This window comes from Balaenoptera borealis, assembly GCF_965194805.1.
Source record: "Balaenoptera borealis genome assembly, chromosome: 8".
NCBI classification, from domain to species: Eukaryota; Metazoa; Chordata; class Mammalia; order Artiodactyla; family Balaenopteridae; genus Balaenoptera; species Balaenoptera borealis.
In genome coordinates this window covers 121372887-121394648 of record NC_138865.1, presented here as the reverse complement: position 1 = coordinate 121394648, position 21762 = coordinate 121372887, and the positions used below count along the sequence as shown (strand labels likewise).

Below are 21762 nucleotides of genomic sequence, written 5' to 3'. Positions count from 1 at the left end.
TGCTGGGACCTGGGGCTCTCCTATCATCCCTGCTATTGGAGTCAGAGTGACTCACAAGAAACCCCCCCTCCGGGCTGCAGGCCAGGGCCTTCTGTGGCTGCTGGCCGTGTCTGAGTGGGAAGGGGCTGGACGTGGAGTCTGAGCCCCTCCTGGCTGTGGCTGTGTGGCCTCGGGCAGGTCACTTTGCCCCTCTGAGCCTTTGTCTTCCTGTCTGCAGATGAAGATGCTCACGGTGCCACCTTGTCAGGAGTATTAAGTGGAAAGATGGGACTCAGGACGGGCACGGGGTGGCTCAGCACCGCCCCAACCCCAGTGTCAGGGCCCCGATCTTTTTTTTTTTTTTGCCATGCCACACGGCATGTGGGATCTTAGTTCCCCAACCAGGGATCAAACCCATGACCCCTGCACTGGAGGCGGGGAGTCTTAACCACTGATGGTCAGGGAAGTCCCAGGGCCCTGATCTTGATGGCCAGTTAGCCGCTGTTCTTCCTGGGAGTGGGATCAGCACACCCAAGCCCCGCCGTGGGTCCTGCCCCTCTGGCCAGACACAATCAGGCCCCGCAGATCCCTCTGTGCCACCTGCCGTCCCCTTGATGCCCCCTGGATGGCACTGGTGAGCCGGTGCCAACCTCAGCCCTGACCCTTGGCCACTGGCCAAGCCAAGTCAGCAGGCTGGGCTGCTCCCCGTGGCTGCAGGCGGGCCAGGCGGCCAGCGGAGTGGGGGCTGGGCTGCTGTGTGCCTGGTGGTGGGCCGCCTGCCCCGTGCAGTGTCCCCCTCCCCGGGGCTGTGCAGTTTGTATCCCAACCTCGTTTGACCGCCTTCTCAGGATGTTCCTGTGTTTATGAAAGCATGTTTATTTCCAGAAGTGTTCTGGGCTGTGTGACCTTCAACATGAATCACCAGCCACAATCTCACAGGGTCCCCGCAGGATCCGAGCTCCTGACGGCCAGCCCCGTCAGCACGGGCCTCGGCATTGTTCTCCAGGCGCTGGCAGCTCGTGCTCCGACTCGAATACCCCGTTCTCCCCGTGGTGAACAACCCCCTATTATCCTGCCCAGGGCCTCCTGTGACATTTGCGGAGTCAGTCACGGAGGACGAGCCAGCCCCGGGCCTGCTCCTCCGCAGAGGCCCCGAGGGACCCGCTGGCCTTGAAATGCCAGAGCAGCGGGGCCTCGCTGCCGCCACAGGGTTGGAACCAGGTGTGGGGAGGCCCAGGGAGCTGGCCGGACTCTGAGAATGCAGAGCGGACCCAGGAGGGCCACCCAGGCCAAGCCCTCCTCCCGTGGGCAGTTTGGACATGGGTGCTCGCCACATCTTTTTATTGTCTGCTTTCTGATGTTTTGACGTCTGGGCCCTCTGACCCTGGAGAGCTGGTCAGTTCCTGGACATGGTAGGGCGAGTGCACCCAGGGCAGGTTCCGGACAACTCGGGCAGCCCCTTCACCCAGAGCCACTGAAGACCTTCTCACCAGCCGAGCAGGCCTGCTGGCCCTGCCTCACTGTTGCTTCCCACAGAAACCACAGGAAAGGCTCCTGCCCACTTTTCCTCCCCTGCCTCCTGACCGACCCTGGTGCCTCCCCACATGGCCCCCGCCCAGCCGCCATCCATCTCCAGTCCCTTCTCAAGGTGCCCCTGGCTCTTTCCACCACCCCCCAACTATCTTCCCTCCCTCATCCCCGGCCAGGACTCTCTCCAAATGTTCAAATTTGGGTATCTGGGCCAACCTCCTGTGATCCTGTGACAGCATGTCCCCAAGCGAAGTCTTCTGAGGACAGCTTGATAGGCAACGCTGGGTTCGAGGACATCAAAACAAACTTCCTCCTGCAGGACTTCTCAGAGCCTTTAGCGTCCTGGCCTGGCTGTGAGCCGCTGAGAGGCACGGCGCCCCGCCGATATTTGCTTCCCGGAGCACTGAGAACTCTCTGGGGTGGGGGGTGGGGGCTCTACCCTTCCCCGTATAGGCCTTGTTCTCACCCACCCTCCCTCTTCTTCACCTCACCCAAGAGAGGCTGCAGGATGGCAGGCTCGGTAGGGAGGCCTGGGGCTCCCCGTGCCCCGCTCGGAGGCTGCCCCACACTGCGCTCCACGCCTTCCAGCAGCCTCGTCACGGCACCACAGCTCCTCTGGGAGGGGAGCGCGGGGCTCAGGGCTGAGGCTGGGCTTTGGAGGACACTTGGGCTCCTACACCAGCACCCTCACTGGCTGTGTGTCCCTGGGACTGCCGCCTCACCCCTCTGAGCCCTAGCCCCGCCCCCACCCATAAACGCAGCAGGGACCGAGCCCATGTGCGGGGGTGGGCGGGAGCAGGGGCAGCCTGGCGGGGCAGGAGGGCGCTGCTCCCCAGCCCCAGGCCCTTGGCACGGTGTAGGCTTGCTCACCCAGGTGAGGGAGTCACTGGGCCTCTGAAAGCACCAGCACCTCCGCCAGCCCTCATCCTGACACAACAGCATTCGCTTGGCAGACTTTATTTTTTTCGGGAAAAACAGAAGAACAAATGTACCTCTTGGGTTGGAAAGGACCCCTTGACAACATGGCAAACACACGTGTGAGCAATAAATACGCACGTACATTCGGGTGTGTGGGGCGGCCAAGCAGGAGCCTGTGCTCTGGCCTCTGCCCCCACACCTGCCGCCCTACCCTCGCCCTCGGGGGCCCCTCCGCCCAGAGCGCCCCGGGCTGTACCGAGGGGCGGGGGCCCGGCGGCCTCCCCACGCTCAGAGAGTGGGACCGTGGGGCTGGGTGAGGCGCCACGCAAGAGAAGGGCCGCCTGGGGGCCGTGGGGCTGCGCCTCGACCCAGGAACGCTCCAGGAGAGCTGGAGGTGGGCCCTGCAGTAGGCGGGCTGACACGGGGGGTCTGGGCGAGGGCACCGGCCACGGTCTCCCCGGGGGCCTGTCTCCTGCCCAATCCCGAGGGCCGACTCACCCCACGGGAGAAGGCGTGATGTCATCTCACCCCGCGGTGGGGTTGAGGGCTGGGTGCTCGCCACGGCCACAGAGCTGGAGCCCTCGCACCTGCCGCCCACCCTGGCATGGTCAGGGTGCAGACCCCTACCGGCTGGTATTCCCAGAACCGGGCCGGCTCAGTTCCTGGGCTCCTGGGCTTGGAGTTGAGGAATGTGGAGCTCACCCCCTTCCCTCCCCGCCCTGCCGGCTCAGGACCACGTGCCTGGTGGGGCTGGGGACTAAAGTGCCAGGGCCCGGGGACCCCACGTAGGGGGCACTGCCTCCACTGCCTGGTCAGGCCCCAGGCTTTCCGGGACTGGCCTCCTCCTCCTCCTCCAGGCCCGGTAGGAGGGAGGGGAGAGGGGCTGGGAGGGGCCGGGAGGGGCCGGGAGGGGACCCTCCCCAGGGGTGAGGCCGGACTGGGGCGAGCACAGCTGGGCCAGCTTCAGGAGGACAGAAACGCCCGTGCCGCTGGTGGCCCCAGAGAAGAGGCTTCAGAGACACCTTTGGGGGTTGGGGGTCAGCGGGGTTTTCACATTTGGCCGGGCGGGGGTCAGGGAGAGAGCGTGGAGGTCTGGACAGCACCGGGCTTCGGGGCCGCCGACATGCTGGAGGCCCGGCCTGGGGCAGGGGCGGGGCGACGGCAGGGCTGGGCGGGGCAGGCCTGCAGGAAGCTGCGTACCTCGAGGGGCCGGCGCAGGACCGGAGTGGGCCCTGGCCCGAGCCTGCTGCCCTGGGGAGGGGACGCCACGGGGGCCCGCGTGCCCAGCGTCCGGCTCAGTGAGAAGGGCTGGGTGGCTCAGAGCCTGCCCTCAGCTGTGGCCTCGGGAGGATTTGGCTTCTGAGGGGGGACTGTGGACATCCTGGACATTTGGGAGCTCCCCCCGGCCGCCGCCCCGGTCCAGGAGCGGGGGTGGGGCGGGCCCGGCTGTGGGTGCGAGGCCTTAGCTGGCGCCGGGCTGGCACTGCTGCCGGGGCTCGGGGGGTCCGCCCACCTCCTCCGGGCTCCCGGCGAGGTCCACCCGCTGCTCGTCCATCCGCTTGGCCTGGACCCTCTGGATGAGGCTGAAGAAGTCCTCGTCGGGCATGGTGGGGCCGCGGGGCAGCACGTCCGGCGGCGGGCAGCGCTGGTCGTCGATCCTGGAGGACTGCGCAGACATGGACACGCGGGTCGGCGGCCTCGCCTCCCCAGGCCTTGGAGGGCCCAGCCCAGCGCCTGGGCCCGGCGCTCAGAGGCCCCGGGGACACCTCGGCGGCAGTGCCAGCGCAGGAGGGCCTCCCTGGGACTCAGCTCCAGGGCGCAGCGGGGAGCCCTGATGCTGCGAACGGCCTACCCGGCGGGCGAGCTGCTGGAGTGGCCTCCCAGGCCCGCTCCTAAGGCCACCAGACCGTGGTGTGCTCACGAGCCCCAGGGACAGGGCGGGGCCGCAGCTCCCGGAGCTGGTGGTGCCGAGCGCCCCAGGGCCCCAGCGGGTCAGGGGGCCGAGCGGGTGCTGGGCCTCTCTGCAGGGTCTGGAGCGGAAGGGCCGGGAGCCGGCGGAGCCTGTGGAGCGTGCGTGCGTGTGGGCGGAGCCTGTGGAGCGTGCGTGCGTGTGGGCGGGGCTCTCGGTAGGGGCTGGCTTTGAGGCTTCTCGGACTGGCCCGGAGCTGCACTTTCCTCTCCTCTGTGGGAAGCAATGTCACAGCTGGAAACTTTCCAGCTTCCTGCACGGGGGCTGTGAGGCTGCCCCCTCCCCAGACATTTCACTGAGGGTTTCCTGACCCTGAAACCCCACCTGCAGTTCTGCCCCGCCCAGACTGGTGGGCGGCTGCACCCCATGGCGTCGGCCAGACCCCTCCTGCCCTCTGTGCTCTGGGGGTGCCGCCTGGCCCTCGGTTTTCTCCATCCGGATGTGGAAGGCTGGAGGAATACCTGGTGACGCGCCCGGCTCCAGGCTCCTACACCGTAGGGAGGGGTCCGCCTGAGGATGTCCTGGGGTGACCTACTCAGGGGGCCCAGGAGGCGGCCCATGGGTCTGTGAGCACCCACGGGCACTCAGAGACACCGGCCGAGCCAGCCTGGGGTCCAGTCCCCCATGACGCACCCTGAGACGGAGGACCCAGGGCCCAGGCCGGCCTGCGTGGAGCCTCCCGGGGAGGGGCCCTGAGCTAACCGGGGCCGAGGGGCTGGGGGACAGGCGGGACGAGGGTGGCGGAGCCCCCGGCCGCCCCGGGCTGCAGGCCCACCTGGCACTTGATGAGCATGTTGAAGAACTCGTCCCCCGGTTCCTGGGGGTCCCCGTCACCACGCAGGTGGCCCAGGTTGTTACAGGTGATGCGCAGCCCGGGCAGGCTGCCCACGCTGGCCCGCTGGTCGTCCAGGCGGCGGCTCTGGGAGCTGGCGATGAGGTCGAAGAACTCCTCGGTCTGGGGGGAGGCCGTCAGCGAGGGCTGGGCTGCGGGGCACAGGGGGTCAGGCCCGGGGAGGCAGGGACCTAGCCCACTGTGCCCCCGGAGCCCCCAGCAGCCTCTCTGCCGACCCCAGACCCCAGCTGCTCTCAGCCGCTCCTGCCGTGGGCCCGACGCCCGCCTTGAGGGCCTCCAGGGGGTGACGGAGGAGAGAGCCTGGCTTCCCACACCCGCTCCGGGACCGCTGCGCCCTGACACGGTGTGTTCCGGAGGGTGGGATGATTACACGTTTCCCGGGATGCAGCTTTGGGCAAGGCGGGGACATGGGGCTCACGGTGACAGGGGGCACTTCGCAGCTGGTCCGCCCCGCCCTCGGAACACTGCAGCGGAGGGAGGGGACCGGCCCCGGCCCCCGCGGGCTCACCAATCCTCTCCTCCAGGGTGGGGGCGGCCGTGGCTTCAGCAGCCGCGGGCTGACCCTCCTCCAGGGGACAGCGCTGGTCATCCATGCGGCTGCTCTGGAACTTGCTCAGCAGGTCAAAGAAGCACTCCTCGTCGGAGGATGGGGCCCGGGGGATGCTCTGGGGGGCGGGACGGGCAGTCAGTGCTGGCTCTGGGCCAGCCACAGGTGGCCCTGCTGTGGTCACCAGCCCCTCACAGACCCCCGGACACAGCTGAGTGGCTGCTCGGCCTGGGCCGAGGTCAGGACCCTCCTCCCCCACCCGCCCCTCCGGCTCCCAGCACCACCACCGCCCTCCCTTCTCTCCTCCCTGGTGTCCCCCGGGGGCCCCTACTGGGCACTTGTGTCAGCCCCCTGCAGCGAGTGCCACCCGTGCCTGTGCAGCTCTGGAGCCCCAGCACCCAGCACAGCACTCACCAGTGTCTGCTAAACAAATAAACGAGTGAGTGAGTGACTAGGCCCTTGGCAGCTCGTTATGCACACTGGAAGTGGCCGGTGCCAGGGCCCTGGCAGCGGTGATGGTGGACCCAGAGGTGCCAGCAATGTCAGGTCATACCACCAAAGGCAAGGAGCCCGAACTGGGGAGGTGAGGGCTTCTGTGTTCCCAGTCCCACCCCTTGTGGGGTTTGGACAGTTTTATAAGGTCCCCGGAGGATGGCAGATGTGTGGGGCCCAGGCTACAGAGACAGTGCTCTCATCCCCCAGCCCCTCCCTCCGCGTGCTGGCCGAGGTGGGAGTGTGGTGGGCCAGGGTCTGCTCTGGGTGGCTGGGGAGAGCCAGGACGCCAGGCTGGGGGCCCTGGGTTGGTGGTTGGACCACAGGGGCTCTGGAAGCTGCCCTCAGTGAGCATAAGTGTGCAGCCTGGGGGCTTCCCTGGTGGCGCAGTGGTTGAGAATCCGCCTGCCAGTGCAGGGGACACGGGTTCAAGCCCTGGTCCGGGAAGATCCCACATGCCGCGGAGCAACTAAGCCCGTGCACCACAACTACTGAGCCTGCGCTCTAGAGCCCGCGAGCCACAGCTGCTGAGCCCGCGTGCCACAACTACTGAAGCCCACGTGCCTAGAGCCCGTGCTCCACAACAAGAGAAGCCACCGCAATGAGAAGCCCACTCGCCGCAACTAGGGAGAAGCTCACGTGCAGCAACGAAGACCCAACGCAGCCAAAAAAATAAAATTAAATAAAATTTTTAAAAAAAGTTACATTAAGTGTGCAGCCTGGGCAACGGGGAGGGCTGACCTTGGGGTAAGCCAGCTGACCCGGGCAAGTCCCACTGCTGGGTCAGGATGGGGGGAGGGGCCGCAGTTCTGAGGCAGTGGGTGGGATAGGGTGAGACCAGGTCACTGGGTCAGGCTGAGTCCCAACTGGCAGGGTGGCCTTGGGCAAGCCCACTGCCACCGGCCTCAGTTCACACCTCCATGGAGGGCATGGTCTCTCAGGGGCTGCCCAAAGGGCAGGACCAGAGCAGGACCACCCCCGGCGCCAGCCTCACCAAGCCTGGTCCAGGGCCCTGCGGGCTGACGGCTGGATGGAGTGGCTTCCAGAGGACACTTTGGGTGCTAATTGGCACCCCACCCCCTCCCCCCTCGGAAGCTGGTGCCCCCTGCCCAGCCCTGGCCTGTCCATCTCTTGGCTGGCTGGCTGGCGGCCGCCTTGTTGCTCAGAGCCCTGTCTGAAATGCGTGACCCCCAGAGCTCCCGACAACCGATCACCAACCCGTTCCACAGAGGAGACTGGGGCCCAGGAAGCTGGCCCAGCCTGGGCTCCCAGAGCACAGTGAGGGCTTAGAGCGGGGCTCAGGCCGTGGGGCAGCGAGGCGTCCGAAGGCCGGGAGGACCCGCTGGCCGACGTGGGCAGGGAGGGGCAGCCGAGCGGGTGGTCCCACCGACCTGTGCCGGCAGGTGGCAGCTCGGAGGAGACCCCACCGGGCTCAGGCTCTTGGGTCGCACCTTCCCACCCCCTGCCTGGCCAGGGCAGGTCCAGAGCCAAGGCCGGAGCCGGGGGTTCAAAATCCACCCCTGAGGGCTCTGCTCTCCTGTGGTGCCCAGGAAACCTGCAGGGAAGGCAGAGCCGGTGCTGAGGGGCCCACAGGGGCCTTGGCCAGGGGGCTGCACCTAGTCGGGGCCTCCTGGGGACCTGCAAGCCCGGCAGAGAGTGGCTGGGGACCAGCGTCAACCCATGAACCGGTGGGGTCTACGTACAGGTGCCTCCCCCAGGCGCTCGTGGGCTCTGCTCGCAGGCTGGGGGGCCCCCGGCTCCGCCAGGTGTGGGGTGAGCGCAGCACCGTCCCCACTGCAGGGGCAGCCGTTGCTCCCGCCCCCGGCCCAGCGTCTGGCCCCAGCCGGGCTCTCCCAGGTGAACCGTGGGCCAGGTGAGTGGAGCCAGGCCCCTCCCAGGAAAGGTGGGACCCGGGGGTCCCACTCCACTGGACACATGTGTCCCCAACACTCCTCCAGCCTCCCCTGGGCTGCAACTCGGGCTCAAGAGAGGCACCTGAGGGAGAAGGGGATTTGCTGTAGGCCTCTCATGGCGCCATCACCACTGCGGCCAGGGCTGGGCTGAGGGCCCCGCCACGGTTGTCCAGACAGGCTCCCGAGGCGCTGCGCCAGAGCCACCCCAGCCTGAGACCTGGGACTGGCCCGGGGCCTGGCAGCTCTCACCCTCCCCGAGCCCGGGGCCACCTGTGAAGGGCGGGCGCCCCCTCATGCAGGGCACTGCTGACCTGGGACCACGGGCACAGGGGGAGGCCCACGCCCCTCGCTCAGGACAGCGGCCTGCATCCCAGTAGGACACGTTCAGGGGACCTGGAGGCCACCCCATGTTCCCTCCCCTCTCCTCTGCCTGACTCGGGCTCCCTCCGCCCGGAGGTCAGAACTCCTTGAGGCTCACTCCAGCCCCACCGCAGGGGTTTCAGCCCATCTTCTCCCCGGGAAGAAGGAGCCAGCCCTGGTTGCGCAAACTCTCCATCCGCCAGGCCCGGCTGTCCCCTCCAGCCGGCCTGGCCAGCTCCTCGGGGCTGCGGCTGCCCTGTCCCGAGCCGCCCAGGATGGGGACGTGCGAAGGCAGGTGAGTACGGATCAACACACGGGACTCACCCCCACTGAAGTGGCCCGGGCGAGGCTGCCGGCTGACCGTCCACCCGCCCCGGCCCCCCAGGAGGAGCGCCCTGCCGCCCGAGTCCAGCTCCGACAGGCCGTGAGCCTCCGGCCGTGTCAGGGACCCCCACTCTCGCGGATCCGCAGCCCTGCCCGCCGGCAGCCAGGTGGATTTGGGTGCTGGGCCACGGGGAGCCCAGGCAGGACGCCAAGGCCCCTGTGCCACTGCCCTGCCTGCGGTGCCCGGTGCTGCCTCACCGCAGAGACCCGCAGGCCCTGTTAGCTTGATGCTTAAATAGGACCCAGGGCGAGCGCCACTCCCCGTCCCCGCCCACCCGCACTGCGCGCGCGCGCGCGCGCGCGCGCGCGCGCACACACACACACACACACACACACACACACACACACACACACACACACCGTAAACACTCGGAGATGGATTTCCCTGAGCACAGAGCCTGTGGGCAGTCCCAGCAGCAGGGCGAGGGGATGAAACCTGTCTGGGGAGCACTTTCTCTCTGACAGCAGCCCCGGCCTCCTGCCCAGCCCGGAGAGGAGCCAGACGGATCGGTGTCCTTTCCCATTCTGGGCCTCAATGGCCGCGTGGCCTGACACCCTTACCCCCTGCAGAGCCACATCACCACACACTAGCCCCCTTGGCTTCTGCCTGGCCCCAGACCAAAGCCCCTTGGCCGCAGTGCCCTCCCTGGCCTCCTGCTGCCGCCTGGGTGTCCCTTTCCTGCTCTGGCAGATCGCGGAGTCAGCGTCAGCCCGGCCCTGGAGCCAGCAGGAGCCGACCACCCGAGGCATCTGGGTAGTCCCGGCAAGAGAGATGAGGACAGGACAAGGACACCAGAGGCCCCTCTTAGGGCCCCCTCTGTCCTGCTCCTTCTACAGTGGGTTCAGAGCTGCCGGCCCCTTCCATTACAGCCCTGGGGACAGAGGGCCACCACCAGCAGCCTGGGACTGGCCCTCTGAGGCCGCCTCCTGTCAGGTGCCCGGGTGGGCATGCGGGCTCAGCCCACCATCGGGGTCTAGGCCTCCAGCTGGGGCCAGGCTCAGAACCCTGTCGTAGGAACTTTCTCCAAAGACACCAAGACACCACCATGGCCGGAAACCTTGACGTGCTCTCTACGGGGGCCAACCTGTGGGTGCCAGGAGCTGACCCTGGCCTAGGAACCCCAGCCCTACCATTCCTAGCTGGACGCCCTCGAGCCATTTCCTTCGTACGCTGAGCCACGGTTTCCCCCTTAGGGCTGCTGTAAACAAGGCACACGTGACAAGCCTGAGCCTTGACTGCCATCTATTTGGTAGAAGAGGTCCTGGAACTGCAGTTACAGGGACACGGCTGGGCCAGAACTAACAGATGGGACGGGCAAGCGATCTCGCAGTGCTGGTCTCTGCCCGTGGCAGCCGCAGTGCGTCTGGGGGGCCTGGCTCACCTCCCCAGGCCCTGCCTCTGGGGCCCAAGGCTCTGAGGCCCCCAGATGGGAGGGGGGGGATGTACGGCTTTGCCTCGGTTGCCTCTTTGGGAAGGCTTCCAAAACAGCCCTCGTGCAGGGAGGCTGGTGTGGCTTGGGGATGCGAGAGAATCAGAGAGACAAGTCTCTCTTTGCGCGCTCCCTGCTGCGGGGCAGGGTGGGGTGGGGGGGCCTAGGCAGCTGGGGTGCAGGCGCTGCCCCCCTCGCTCAGTCCCCGTTTCACAGCATAAACAATGGGGTGTGGGTACGGACACCGCCGTCACCTGGTAAGTATGGTCCTGGGTGAAGCCGGGCGGTGGGGGCCATGAGCACAGGCCAGGCCTCTGCTCGGCCCTGGGCAGGCCCTTCCTACTCCAGAGCCCGCTGTGGCTCCCCAGTGCCCTGGCAGAGGTCCTTCCCTGCCCAGGCCCTCTCTGGCTGGGCCGACTCCAAGACTCCCCCTGACCTCTGGGGCCGGCCCAGCCCTGCTCCCCATGCCCGGCCCCAGGACAAGTTCTCGAGCCCTCAGACCACACCCAGCCACCCTCCTCAGATCCCGCAGCCCCCGTTGTGCTGGTGGCAACACCCTTGCACTGCCTGGGCCCTTGCACTGCCTGGGCTCGGGGTCGGGGAGGGGCCTGACGGGGCCTCCTGCCCCAAGCAGGGACCCCGTCCCCTTCCCCAGGCCCCTGTGCCCTCCCCCGCTCACCCCACTCCCCGGACACAGACTCTGGCCATCCTCTGGCCCATCCAGTGGGGCTGGGGTCAAATGGGGTCAGCGGAGGCTGCCCCAGGCTCACGGGAAGACGGGTGCAAAGCAGTCATTTGGGGCTAAGAACGCCCAGCACGGCACCCACGCCCCTCAGAGGCGGGGAAGGTGCTGATTAAACCCTTGGAGGGAACTATTTTTAGAGTAACTCTCGGAGGTTTGGACACAGGTGTTCTGTGCATGGGGGGCTCCAGGCTGACCTCTGAACCTGGGCGTGGCCGGGCATGTGCCCCTCTGTGCCCCCCGTACCTGACCCGCTCCTGAGAGCCTGGAGAAGCCAGCCAGGCTCCTGGGCACAGTGGGACACCTGCCAGGCAGCAAGAGACCAGGTCCGTCCCTCCAGCCCCCCCGTCCGTCTACTCGATCACTGGTCCACCCACCCCTCAGCCGTCCATCCCCACCCATCTGTCCACCAGACCCCGGCTGTCTGTCTACCTCTGTACACCGTGTCCCCAGGACGAGGCTGCTGGCTGGGCCCGAGGACCTGAGCCGCACCCCCCAAGCTGTCCTGCAGACCCTTCCTGGGCTGCCTGTTGCCCCACCACCACCAGCACGAGGCCTCCCGTCCGGCTGATGAGTAAACCCTGTCCCTGCCCGGGGTGCCCCGGGCTTTCAGCAGGCCCTGTGCCCACCAGGTCCCAGGGGACAGCACAGGGCCATGACCTCAGCTCCCTGGAGAGGCCCGGCCCGGCCTGCAGGTGGGCTGCGCAGGATGGGCAGTGGAGCCCCTCACGGCTCCCCGTGGGCCCCCGGGGAGAAGTCGCCTACCGTGCGAGGCACCTGCACCCGGCCGTCCGCGCTGTCCAGTGGGGAGTGGCCACCCTCCCGGGGCCTCCTCTCAGCAGCGTCCGGCCCTTCCTGGTACTTCCTGCTCCTCACGGGGAGGGGGAGCAGGTCCCTGCCCGGCCCCCGCCAGTCCCCCGCGGGGTGGCTGTCTCCATTCTGCTCCTGGGGAGGGGGAGGAAGGCCGGGCGTGGGAGGGGGCCGGGCCGCCAACGCTCCCCATCCCAGGACCCCAAGAGGGGCTGAGCAGATGCAGTCAGCCCCGTTTCACTGGCCCACACGGAGGTGCTCAGGGGCCCGAGGAAGACAGGGAGCTGCCGGCAGCCTGGGGGCAGGGAGAGGCGGGGCGGGGCCTGGAGGGGCTCTGACCACCCCAAACACCACCTGCCCACACTAAGCGATGGGTGACCGTGGGCGGCCCTGAGCCTTGTCCCCCCAGTGGGTCCCCGTGGCTGTCCACAACTGAACCCAGTGTACACTGGAGGGACTGGAGGCTCCGAGAGGTCAGGCCACTGCTCCTGGGCCACACAGCACCCCCCTGGCAGGTACAGAGCGGCCCCGGGGCCCCCAAATCTGTCTGGGGTTTGTCAGGCCCCCGCTGCTCCACCCATAACAGCTCTGCTTCCCCCGGAGCAGAGTCCGAGTGAGTAGGGAGCAGACAGGAATGCGGACCGGCCAGGACACTGGGGGTCTGCAACACGTAAGGACCCGGGGGCCCGGGTGGCAGGACCATGGTGAGCAGGAAGGGAGCAGCCGCCGGTGCTGCGGGGTCTCCTGGGGCCCTCTCTGGGCAGGTGGCCTGTCCAGGGTCCTGGGCCGCACAGGGCACATCTGTCGCCCCTGGCAGGGAAGTGACGCAGACGGGAACCCTGGCGGGTGCTGGCAGCTCAGCAAACACTGCGCCAGCCTCATTATCCCGCTGCCCACGCTCTGCTTCTAATCGTAGGCGGCTGTCGTTGGGTGCCACCTGCCCCCACGTGCCCCGGCCGCCCGCCCCGAGCCCCACTCACCCGCTCCAGGGGGAGCCGCAGCAGGTCCCAGGTTTCCGCGCTCAGCCTCTGTGTCCTCTTGGGCCTGGCCCCTGCAAGGCAGCAGGCCCAGTCAGCCGGCGCCGACCCCGGGCCTCGAGGATCACGAGCTTCCCACCTCCCAGCCCACGTGGGGGCCAACGCGGCGACTGCACGACCGCCGCACCCCCGACTGGACAAGCACGCAGGCGTCCAGGTGGGCCTGGCCGCACAGGGGCCAGGTGGGGTCTGGCTTCCGTGCCCTGCCCCTGTTAGCTCCAGTTCCCGAGTCCTGGGCCCGGCTCTTCCCTGCTCGCCTTTGCTTCCACTGTTCCCTCTCCTTGGATACCCTTCCTGCGTCTACACAGCCACGGGCCTCAGCCTTGGCTCAGCTGCTCCCCACACCCTGTGCCCGCACCGGGGCAGCCCAGGTCCTCCGGGGGGGCGGGCTGAGTGGGCTCTCCTCTGAGGGCTGGGCCTGGCAAAGCCAGGAAGCGCAGTGGGCAAAGTGACCGAGGCCTCTGGCGCCAGTGGACACCCTGGGGGTCGCGTCTCAGCACCACTGGCCTTGGACCGGTCACCCACCCTGCGGAGCTCAGCCCCCTCCACGCCCCACCCGCCCCCGTCAAATGGTGCCAGCGGACACACTGCCCGCAGCGCAGGGGGGCTGGAAAGCATCTCACGGCCCCTGGTGCGTCCCGGGCGCCCAGCGAGCTGCAGCCGTGGATGCAATGGTTCGCTCTCCGTCTCCACCGCCACCGCCCGCCGCCCATGGCTCCGCTCGTGAAGCTAAGCTGCTCTGTGGATGCCCGCGGTGCGGCGTGGGGAGCTGGACCCAGATCCCGCCCTGTCCAGCCCCGCGCTGCGGCCAGGTGCACACGCCACAGCGAGCGACCTCGAGGGGTGGGCGGGGAGCCCTCCAGCCGGCCCCCGACCCCAAGCCTGGCCTGGGTTCTGGGGCCACACCCACTGTCTGGGACACAGTCCCCAGAAGGGAGCCGGCTCTGGCGGTCAGGCGTTCAGACCGGCCCAAACCAAACATCCAGAGCTTCACAAGAACTAACTGGGCAGGTGGCCTGGAGCGGCTGGCGTGGGCAGCCGTGCCCTTCTCCCTGTCCTGGCCTCCAGGCCCTGAGGAAGCCACACCCCGTCCCCCTGCCCTCCTAAGGCCGAGAAACGTGCCAGCCCGAGGTGGGGACGCAGTGATCCTCGGAGGGGCGTCGGCGGTCGCTGTCCCGGGAGCTGGGGAAGGAGTGGCCACAGCGGCCCGACCAGGTGGCAGCCGGGCAGGTCCTAGAAGCGTTCCCCCAGGACTAGGCCAGCTGACGGCCCCCTGTCCCACCGTTTGGCTGTGGTGGTCGTGCGGGCCTGCCGTTGCCCCGCCCCCCAAGAAAACAGCCCCTGGCTGGCAGGCTTCTGCCAGGCCCCAAGCCAGAGGGGCGCAGCCTCGGGGCACACGGCCCACCCACGGGTGAAGCAGAGGAGCAGAGGGGCTGGGGTCCCCCCGCCCACCCCCAGCGGCACGAGGAACGCAGCTCTGAAGAGGAAACGAAGGAACTGGCCCCAAACCAAAGGACTGGGGACCCCTCGCCTGGCGGCCCTTACCCCACCCCGCCCCCGGCCTGCAACAGTCCTGCTCCGGCTCCTGCCGCCCCAGCGGGGGGCCTCACTCGCTGCCCGACCCTGTCTGCTGGGCCCCGGCCCCGCACAGCTCCTCCTGCCCCTCCATCATGAAAGGTCCCTCTGAGATGCAGCCCGTGCCCGGCTCCAGGGCGGGTCCCTCACGGCCCATGTGGACAGCGGGTGGAAGGCCCTCCGGGCCTGGCTAAATGCGTCCTCTGTCTGGAGAGCGCGTTCCGAACCCAGCGCTTCCAACGGCCCCTGGGCTGAGCCCGCCCTGACTGGGGGCATTCAGGCACCACTGGCTTCCTGCCCCGCCCGCCCGAGAGTCAGGCCTGGAAACTTCCCGAGGACGGCGCACCACGCCTGGCCTGTGCGGCACCCTCGTCATCCTCTGTCCCCACCAGGCGTCTCGACACACTCTGTCCCAACCCACTGGTTTCCAGCTGCCCGGCCTGGTGCCCCCGACTCCCTCCTCACGTCCACTCCCTACTCCTGGCGGCTCCACCTTCAGAGCCGACCCAGAATCCGAGCCCCTAAGTCCCGCTGCCTCCCTGCCCAGCCTTGCCCTGTGGTCCCTTCTCCATGCAGGGGCCAGAGAGATGCCCCAAGGATCTGGGTTAGATCTTCCTCTGATGCTGGACCTGCAAAGGCCCCACTGCTGTGAGGGTGGGGCTTACACAAGGGCCCACGGCTCCTCCCTGGCGGGATCCCTCCTGCCTCAGGGCCCTTGCACGGCTGTTCCCTCCACCAGGACTGCGGTTCCTTCTCAGGCTCAGGGCTCTCTCTCTCCACTCCTTCAAGTCTTCACTCAAATGTCGCTTATAGATTGAATATTCTGCATCCTCCCAGATTTCATGTCCAAGTCCCAAACTCCAATGTGATGGCACAGCAGGTGGGGCCTGGGGATATGATTAGGGTTGGCTGAGGTCATGAGGATGGGACCCTCACAATGGGATCAGTACCCACATGAGGAGACCAGAGAGCTCCTTTGCTCTCTTCCCCCAACACCCTACCCACCCCATCTGTAAACCAAGAGGCCCTCACAGAACCCCGCCACGCTGGCACCCCGCTCTTGAACATCCAGCCCCCAGAACTGTGAGAAATAAATGTCCATGGTTCAAGCCGCCCAGTCTGTGGGGTTTTGTTACGGGGCTCGAGCTGCCACCCGCTGCTGTATTTATGGCCACACCCTGCCCCACCCAACTTTCCTAACCAGCCCCCAAAGCACCTGTAACATGTGATTCTCTTTCCGCGCATTTATCATTTATCACTGCTGTGGCCCTAGAGCTTAGCAGGGCTTAGCATACAGTAGGTGCTTTAAGGATGGTGGAATGAGTAGCTAGTGTTTACTGAGTGCCTACCGTGTAAGGCCCCATGGGCAGTTTCATGCACTGTCCCTTCCGGGCCGTCGCCAGCGTAAGAGGTCCTGGCCACCCTCCCAGGACTTTGGACACAGGGGCTCAAGAGAGGGTGACCACCTGGCCAAGGCCACAGAGCCCAGAGGGGTAGAGCCAGGGTCAGGACAGGGGGAGCCGGGGCCGTAGGCATGCCTGCACGGGGCAGGCGTTACAGCAAGTCAGGCTCACCTGGAGAGCCCAAGAGGGTCCAGCTGAGAGTGGCTGGAGAAAAGTCAGATCTAAGGACAGATGAGGGCCCCTGTGGCCCCACAGCCTTGATCTGTCCATCACAGGTGCCTGGCACGCGGGTGGGCTGCAGGCCACTTGCTGAATGTACAGATGGCCAATGACATGTCTGCATCTTTAGCCCTCCTGGGGACACGAGCTGTGCCCCTGTCCCTGCCAGGTGCTCTTCCCAGGATGACCAGTGGGCCTGCTTCCCAGATGGGGACACTGAGGCACAGCCAGGTCGCCACTTGGTCTGCCAACCAGGACACGCGGAGCCAGGGCCAGAGCCCACAGCCTAAGCAGCCGCTCAGACATCACTCCACGAACATCCCAACCTCCCAGGGTGGCTGGACGTGGCGTCCAGGGACTCCTGCTGCTCTGGGCCCAGGACGCCCTGAGCAGGGCACAGAGGGGGAAGGGACTGAGGAGCAGCACAGGTGGGGGGGGGCAGGGCAGCCCACACCCTGTAGGCAGGCAGGGGGACGTCCACCAGAGGGGACAAGCAGGCAGCCCCGTGGGGCTCAGCACCGACTCCCCCATCTTATGCGCTGACCGTGCTGCCATGTCAAGGGGGCGCAGCGGGACCTCCATCCAGCATGAGCCCCCGCCCGGTGCCCTCCTGGGGTGGGCAGGGTGGGCACAGCAGGTACCCTGGGAGAACTGACCCTGACCCAGGCAGCAGGGTCAGGGAGGTGCCCCGCCCACCCAGACTCACTCTGGGACCTCTTAGCTGGGGTGGGGGCAGCGAGGGCCGTGAGGGTAACACGTGGACTGAACCCAGCCAGGCTCTGGGTCCTCCAGCTGCATGAAGTGCCAGCCACCCCCAGGCCCACCGCCCACCACAGGCCACACCTGTGCTGCAAGGCCACGCCCACCACAATGGCCACACCCACCGGCTCCCTCCTGCCTCCCTGACCCAGCCCAGGGCCTCCCTCCTCCCCTGGAGATGCTCCTCCACCAGGGCTGGTTAAGGGCCCTCTGGGGGCTCACCTGGCCCCCTTCGCCCACCCCTGCCCACTGCCAGGCTCTGGATATGCAACTCCCCCACCCCCGCCCCCACCCCCCAGGGACAGTTTCCAGAAGACAGGCACCCGGCTTTCTGGAAACCGGGCCGGCCCACCACCCGCGCTCACCACGCCCCGGAAAGAACGAGTGAACGGACGGATGAAGGAATGACGCCGCCCCTGCAGAAAGCCCTGCCGTGGCCCGCTCCACAGGCCCTGCCCGTCCGGGCTCACCCAACCGGGGGTCTCCTCCGAGCAGGGCTCTTCTCCAGGGCCGCCTAGACTCAGGGCGCTGGCCCACCTCCAGCAGCTGCATCCCAGGGCCGGGGCCCCCAGACCTGCCTCCACGGGCCTCGGGAGGCCGTCCCGGCCACCGTCCTCCCAGGAGGATGGCCTCTTCCCAGCGTCTGCTGGCGGCCCGGCGCCGGCAGCCTGGTGGGAGGAGGCTTCCTGGGGCCCCGGCTGGGAAGGGTCTGGGCCCAGGGCAGAGCAGAAGAGCCGGCGTGGGGAGGACAGACGCTGCCTTGTTCCCGCACCCACCCTGCGCCCCCCTTTCCTCAGCTCAAAGAAGGAGGAAAACACCAGGAGAACCCGGGGCTGGGCCGCGCCTCCGCGGGAGCCTTTCCAGACGTCGGGCTCAGCCCTGCCCCCACCTGCCGCTGGGGTTCCCAGAGGGTGGCCTCGCAGGGCCAGGCGTGCCAGGGGCTCTGGGCGGAGCTGACCACCCTCGGAAAACCCCGGCCGGAAGGGCAGACACTGGCCTGCACGTGCCGGGGCGGGGTGGGGAGCGAAGGGGGCCACACTCCATCCCATCCCCACCGGCTACAGCACCCCCAAAACAAGGGTGGCTGAGGGTCCCGGCAGCCCATTTCCTCCCTTCCGTCTCAGCCTCTGAGTGAGGGTGACGGGTGCCCCCATCTTCCAGGACAGGCCACTGTCACAAATCCACGAGCATTACAGCACAGAACCCCGGAGACCTGACACCACAGTCGGATGGCTTCCCAGCCTCGTCCTGGGCGGGCCTGGGGGCTTTGGAGGCTGGGGAAGGTGGGCGACCCGGGAACACAGCCATGAGGGGCCTGGGGCTGGACTCTCCGAGGACTCGAGAACCACAGGTTGGGGACGGTGTGGGCTGGGAGGGAGGGGCAGCTAACTCCCTGCCCAGAGCCTGCCCCGTACCCACCGGCAGCACGGGAGGCCAGCTCAGGGCGGCCCCCTGCCCCAGCGCCCGTATTTACTGATCTATTTGCTTGGCGGCGAACGTTCTGTTCTTGTGTGGGTAGCGTCACTGACCTGTACAGGGCGACCAGCAGCCCGTGAATGAGGTCATTACAGCAGCCGTGGCTGATCCGCGGACCTCGGCTGATTAGTACCCGGCTCACGGCTCCCTCGGCCTCTGGCTGATTTGGCCCCTCCCTCCTGCCAGCAGCCCCCTCCCACTCCATCCCTACAAGAAGCCCTCCCCCAGGCCCAGCCCCCAGCCTGGAGGGGGGTCGTCAGCCCCAGAGGAGTGGGGTGGCTACGGAGGAGCAGGGAGGGACCCCCTCCTCCTCGTGCCTGCCCTGGTGATAAACCTGGGGGGTTCAGGGCGACCCCAGGGCCTCACTGCCCCAGAGCCATGAAGGACTGGCCTGAAAGCCCCTCTGCCCGCGCTGTGTCCCGCACCTTCCAATCTCAGGATCCCGACTTGCCCCCAGCACCCTGTCCTTGCCCACCCCACTGTGAGCTCTGGAGTGAGCTGGTGATGGGGCTCAGATGCGGACACCCCCCAGGGACAGGGGCTCAACACCTTATGCGGGACCCCTTCCCTTAGCTGGCAGCTCTGTTAAATAGTCTCCTGTTTGAGGGCGGAGCCCATTGGGCCCCAGCGTGAGCCAGTACCCCCTCTACCCCGGCAGCCCTCCTGCCACCCCCCTGCCCTCTCAGGCCCCTGCCTCTCAGGCTGAGGTCTGAGCCCGCGGGAGAGCGGGACCCCACGCCCAGCCCAGGAGCTCACCTTGGGCCTCGTAGCCGGCCAGGTCTGGCTTCTCCGCGGCTGCCGGGCTGGACAGCCGGCCCAGCGCCAGCTGCAGCTGCGCCACGTTCATGCGGGCCGTGAGCTCCCCACTGCGGTCCCCGATCTGCAGCCGGGCAGGGCCAGGTCAGTGGGCTGCGAGGCCCCCGGTGGACTCCCACGGGGCAGTCTCGGCCCCGGGTCTCCAAGGGCACTAGGCCCACTGCGCCCCAGAGGTGAAGTCTGGCGGGGGTCCTGGGAGGAGGTAGCCTCACGTGCCCCTGAGCCCCGTTCACACCCCAGCCCAGCCGTGCCACGTGGGGCCCTCCCGCGGGCAGTCAGCCTGCACCTTTCTCAGCCCCGTGCCCGCCAGGCTCCCGGCGAGGACCCTCGCTGCAGGGAAGCCACGTGCTTATCCAAGAGCAAAGCCACGGGAAAGGCAGGTGGGGGGACCCCACGTGGAGTTCCAGGGCCCCTGCTTGTGCTCAGAGGGACGCAGGGGCCGGTCCCGCTGGTGGCCCAGGCATAGGGGCTTTCCAAGCCAGGACCTCCCCTGACCCGAGCTCTCCTCCCCACCTCCACCGGGACACCGAAGGGCCTTGCCCGCCTGTGGACTTGGGGCTGTCTGTGGCGGGTCTGGGGAGCGCTGGGGAGGGAGGTGACCTGGCTCTGCCGCTGGGGCTGCTTCCCAGAGGTGGGTGGGGGCTGAGGAGGGGACCGGCCGGGAGCCGGGGAGCCGGGGCTCACCCGCGCCGACCCTGTAGTGCCCAGCCGTGGGCTGCCCTGACCCCAGCAGGAGGGTCCTGGGTGGACAGGCCCACTTCGCCAGGAAGGTGTCTGGTTGAGGGGTCCCAGGGGAAGATCCCCCAGGGGCGGCCGTGCGTTTGTGCCCCTGGCAGGTCTTTCCACCCTGGGTGTCGGGCGGAGGCATTCCATGGCCCAGCCTGGCACACTTCCGTCGGGGACAGAAGCAGCCGGTGGTGGCTGCTGAAAGGTGACACTGACGGTGACACTGACCCTCTATGGGCGGAAAACAGGCCCCACGCCTCCCTCCCGACCCCTTGGCTACAGCAGACAAGCAGCCATCAGGTCTCAGAAGTCACGGGGTGGCTGGGCCCCTTCGCAGCAGGTGGTGACATTCAGGAAAGAGCCTAGAGCACACAGAGGCACCGGCCCATCTGGAGGGGGCTGGGCAGCACTGGGGATGGGGGGCTCCAACGCTGGCGAAGGCCAGGGTTGGGGGCTGAGGGGAGGGCAGGCCCGGCTCACCTCCTGGGAGATCTCCAGGTGCTTCTTGGCGAAGGTCAGGGCCTGTGCTGGGCTCCCCATGGACACGTAGGCGTTCCCCAGGCTCCAACACGCCCGGCCCTCACCCACTCTGCCAGGGAGGGAAACTGAGTCCACGTCTGCACCCCAGGCCTGCCAGCCTGCCCACCAGTCCAGCCGTCCCAAGCCCCCAGCCTCCGGGTGGTCAGGCCCATCACGAACTGGGGATGGGGGGGGCGGGGTGCTCCGTGGGTGGTCCAGGGTCCCTGGCGTGGCCTTGATTGCCCCCTAGTGGCCGGTGAGGCTCTCACCCCTGTGGCTCCCTGAGCAGCAGTGACCTCATTCCTTTGATCATAAATTTTTAAATGGAGGTATAAAAAACGTAACATAAAGTTAACCACTGTAAAGCGCACGGTTCAGCGGCCCTGCGTACGTTTACCGTCTACGACCACCGCCTCCATCTCGTTCCAAAGCATCATCACCCGAAACAAAAACCGCTTTAGGCCCCCCGGCAGAGCAGCTCCCTAGAAGACCCCTCCTCTCCACCACCCGCGAGGGGCCCTGGCCTGTGGCTCCGAACCCTCTTGCTGCCACTGCCGCCCGCAGACCTGCGTGCACGGCTGTGTGTTTAGGGGTCTTCGGTCAGCCAGTCTGTCTCTCTGTAGAGACCGACGTTTACACAGACGTGGAGAGAGGGGGGCACGGGGGCGTTCAAGGGGGCAATGGGCCAGGCACTGGGGCACAGCCCCCCCAACCAGCTTGCGCCAAGGGTCACTGCGAGCAGCTGGCCCAGCGTCCACTGGTCTCAGCCAGTCCCACCCAGTGGGCGGCGTGGCCAACTGCTGGAGGAGGCTGAGCCCAGGCGGGGCCGCCTCACGCAGGGTCCCTTGGTGGTCGGCGGCAGAGCAGGGCCTCAGACCCAGGCCAGCGAGCCTAGGCCACTGTAATCAGCTTGCTGTTCAGCCCGGGGGCCTGAGGGGCGATCGGGGCCCCCCGGTGTGGGCGGGGCGGCGCGCGTCCCTGCCGCACGCACCTGTCGGCCAGCTCCTGGGCGATGAGCAGGTGCCGCAGGTGGTACTCGGCGGCGCGCTCGTAGTCTTGCAGCAGCGTGTACGTGTTGCCCAGGCTGTAGCAGGCCTGCGCCTCCACCGCCTGGTCCTTGAGCTGCCGGGACAGCTGCAGAGTCTTCCTGTGGGGGCGGGGGTCACCCCAGGAAGGAAGGTTCCAGGATCCCCCTCCACAGGGGCCAGGGCACTGCTCACGCTCCCCCAGCGCCCCTTCCCAAGGGCTATGTGGGGGGCGGTGGGGAAGCAGCCCTTTGGCCCCGAGGCCTCCAGCCCCAGGACC

At 67.7% G+C, this 21762-nt stretch overlaps 1 protein-coding gene across 3 annotated transcripts in view; it reads right to left on the bottom strand.

Moving 5' to 3' along the window:
* Positions 1 to 2450: 2450 nt before the first annotated feature.
* Positions 2451 to 21762, bottom strand: part of GPSM1 (G protein signaling modulator 1) — a 30870-nt gene continuing 11558 nt past the window's right edge. For all 3 annotated transcript variants that reach the window (XM_082401844.1, XM_082401845.1, XM_082401846.1), the window contains 8 exons: positions 21449 to 21604; positions 20419 to 20527; positions 19153 to 19276; positions 12908 to 12978; positions 11883 to 12062; positions 5758 to 5914; positions 5172 to 5380; positions 2451 to 4093 (listed from right to left, as the gene is read on the bottom strand). In XM_082401844.1, the coding sequence (XP_082257970.1) occupies positions 3890 to 4093; positions 5172 to 5380; positions 5758 to 5914; positions 11883 to 12062; positions 12908 to 12978; positions 19153 to 19276; positions 20419 to 20527; positions 21449 to 21604 (1210 nt within the window). In that variant the 3' untranslated portion in view covers positions 2451 to 3889. The remainder of the gene's footprint in view (positions 4094 to 5171; positions 5381 to 5757; positions 5915 to 11882; positions 12063 to 12907; positions 12979 to 19152; positions 19277 to 20418; positions 20528 to 21448; positions 21605 to 21762) is intronic.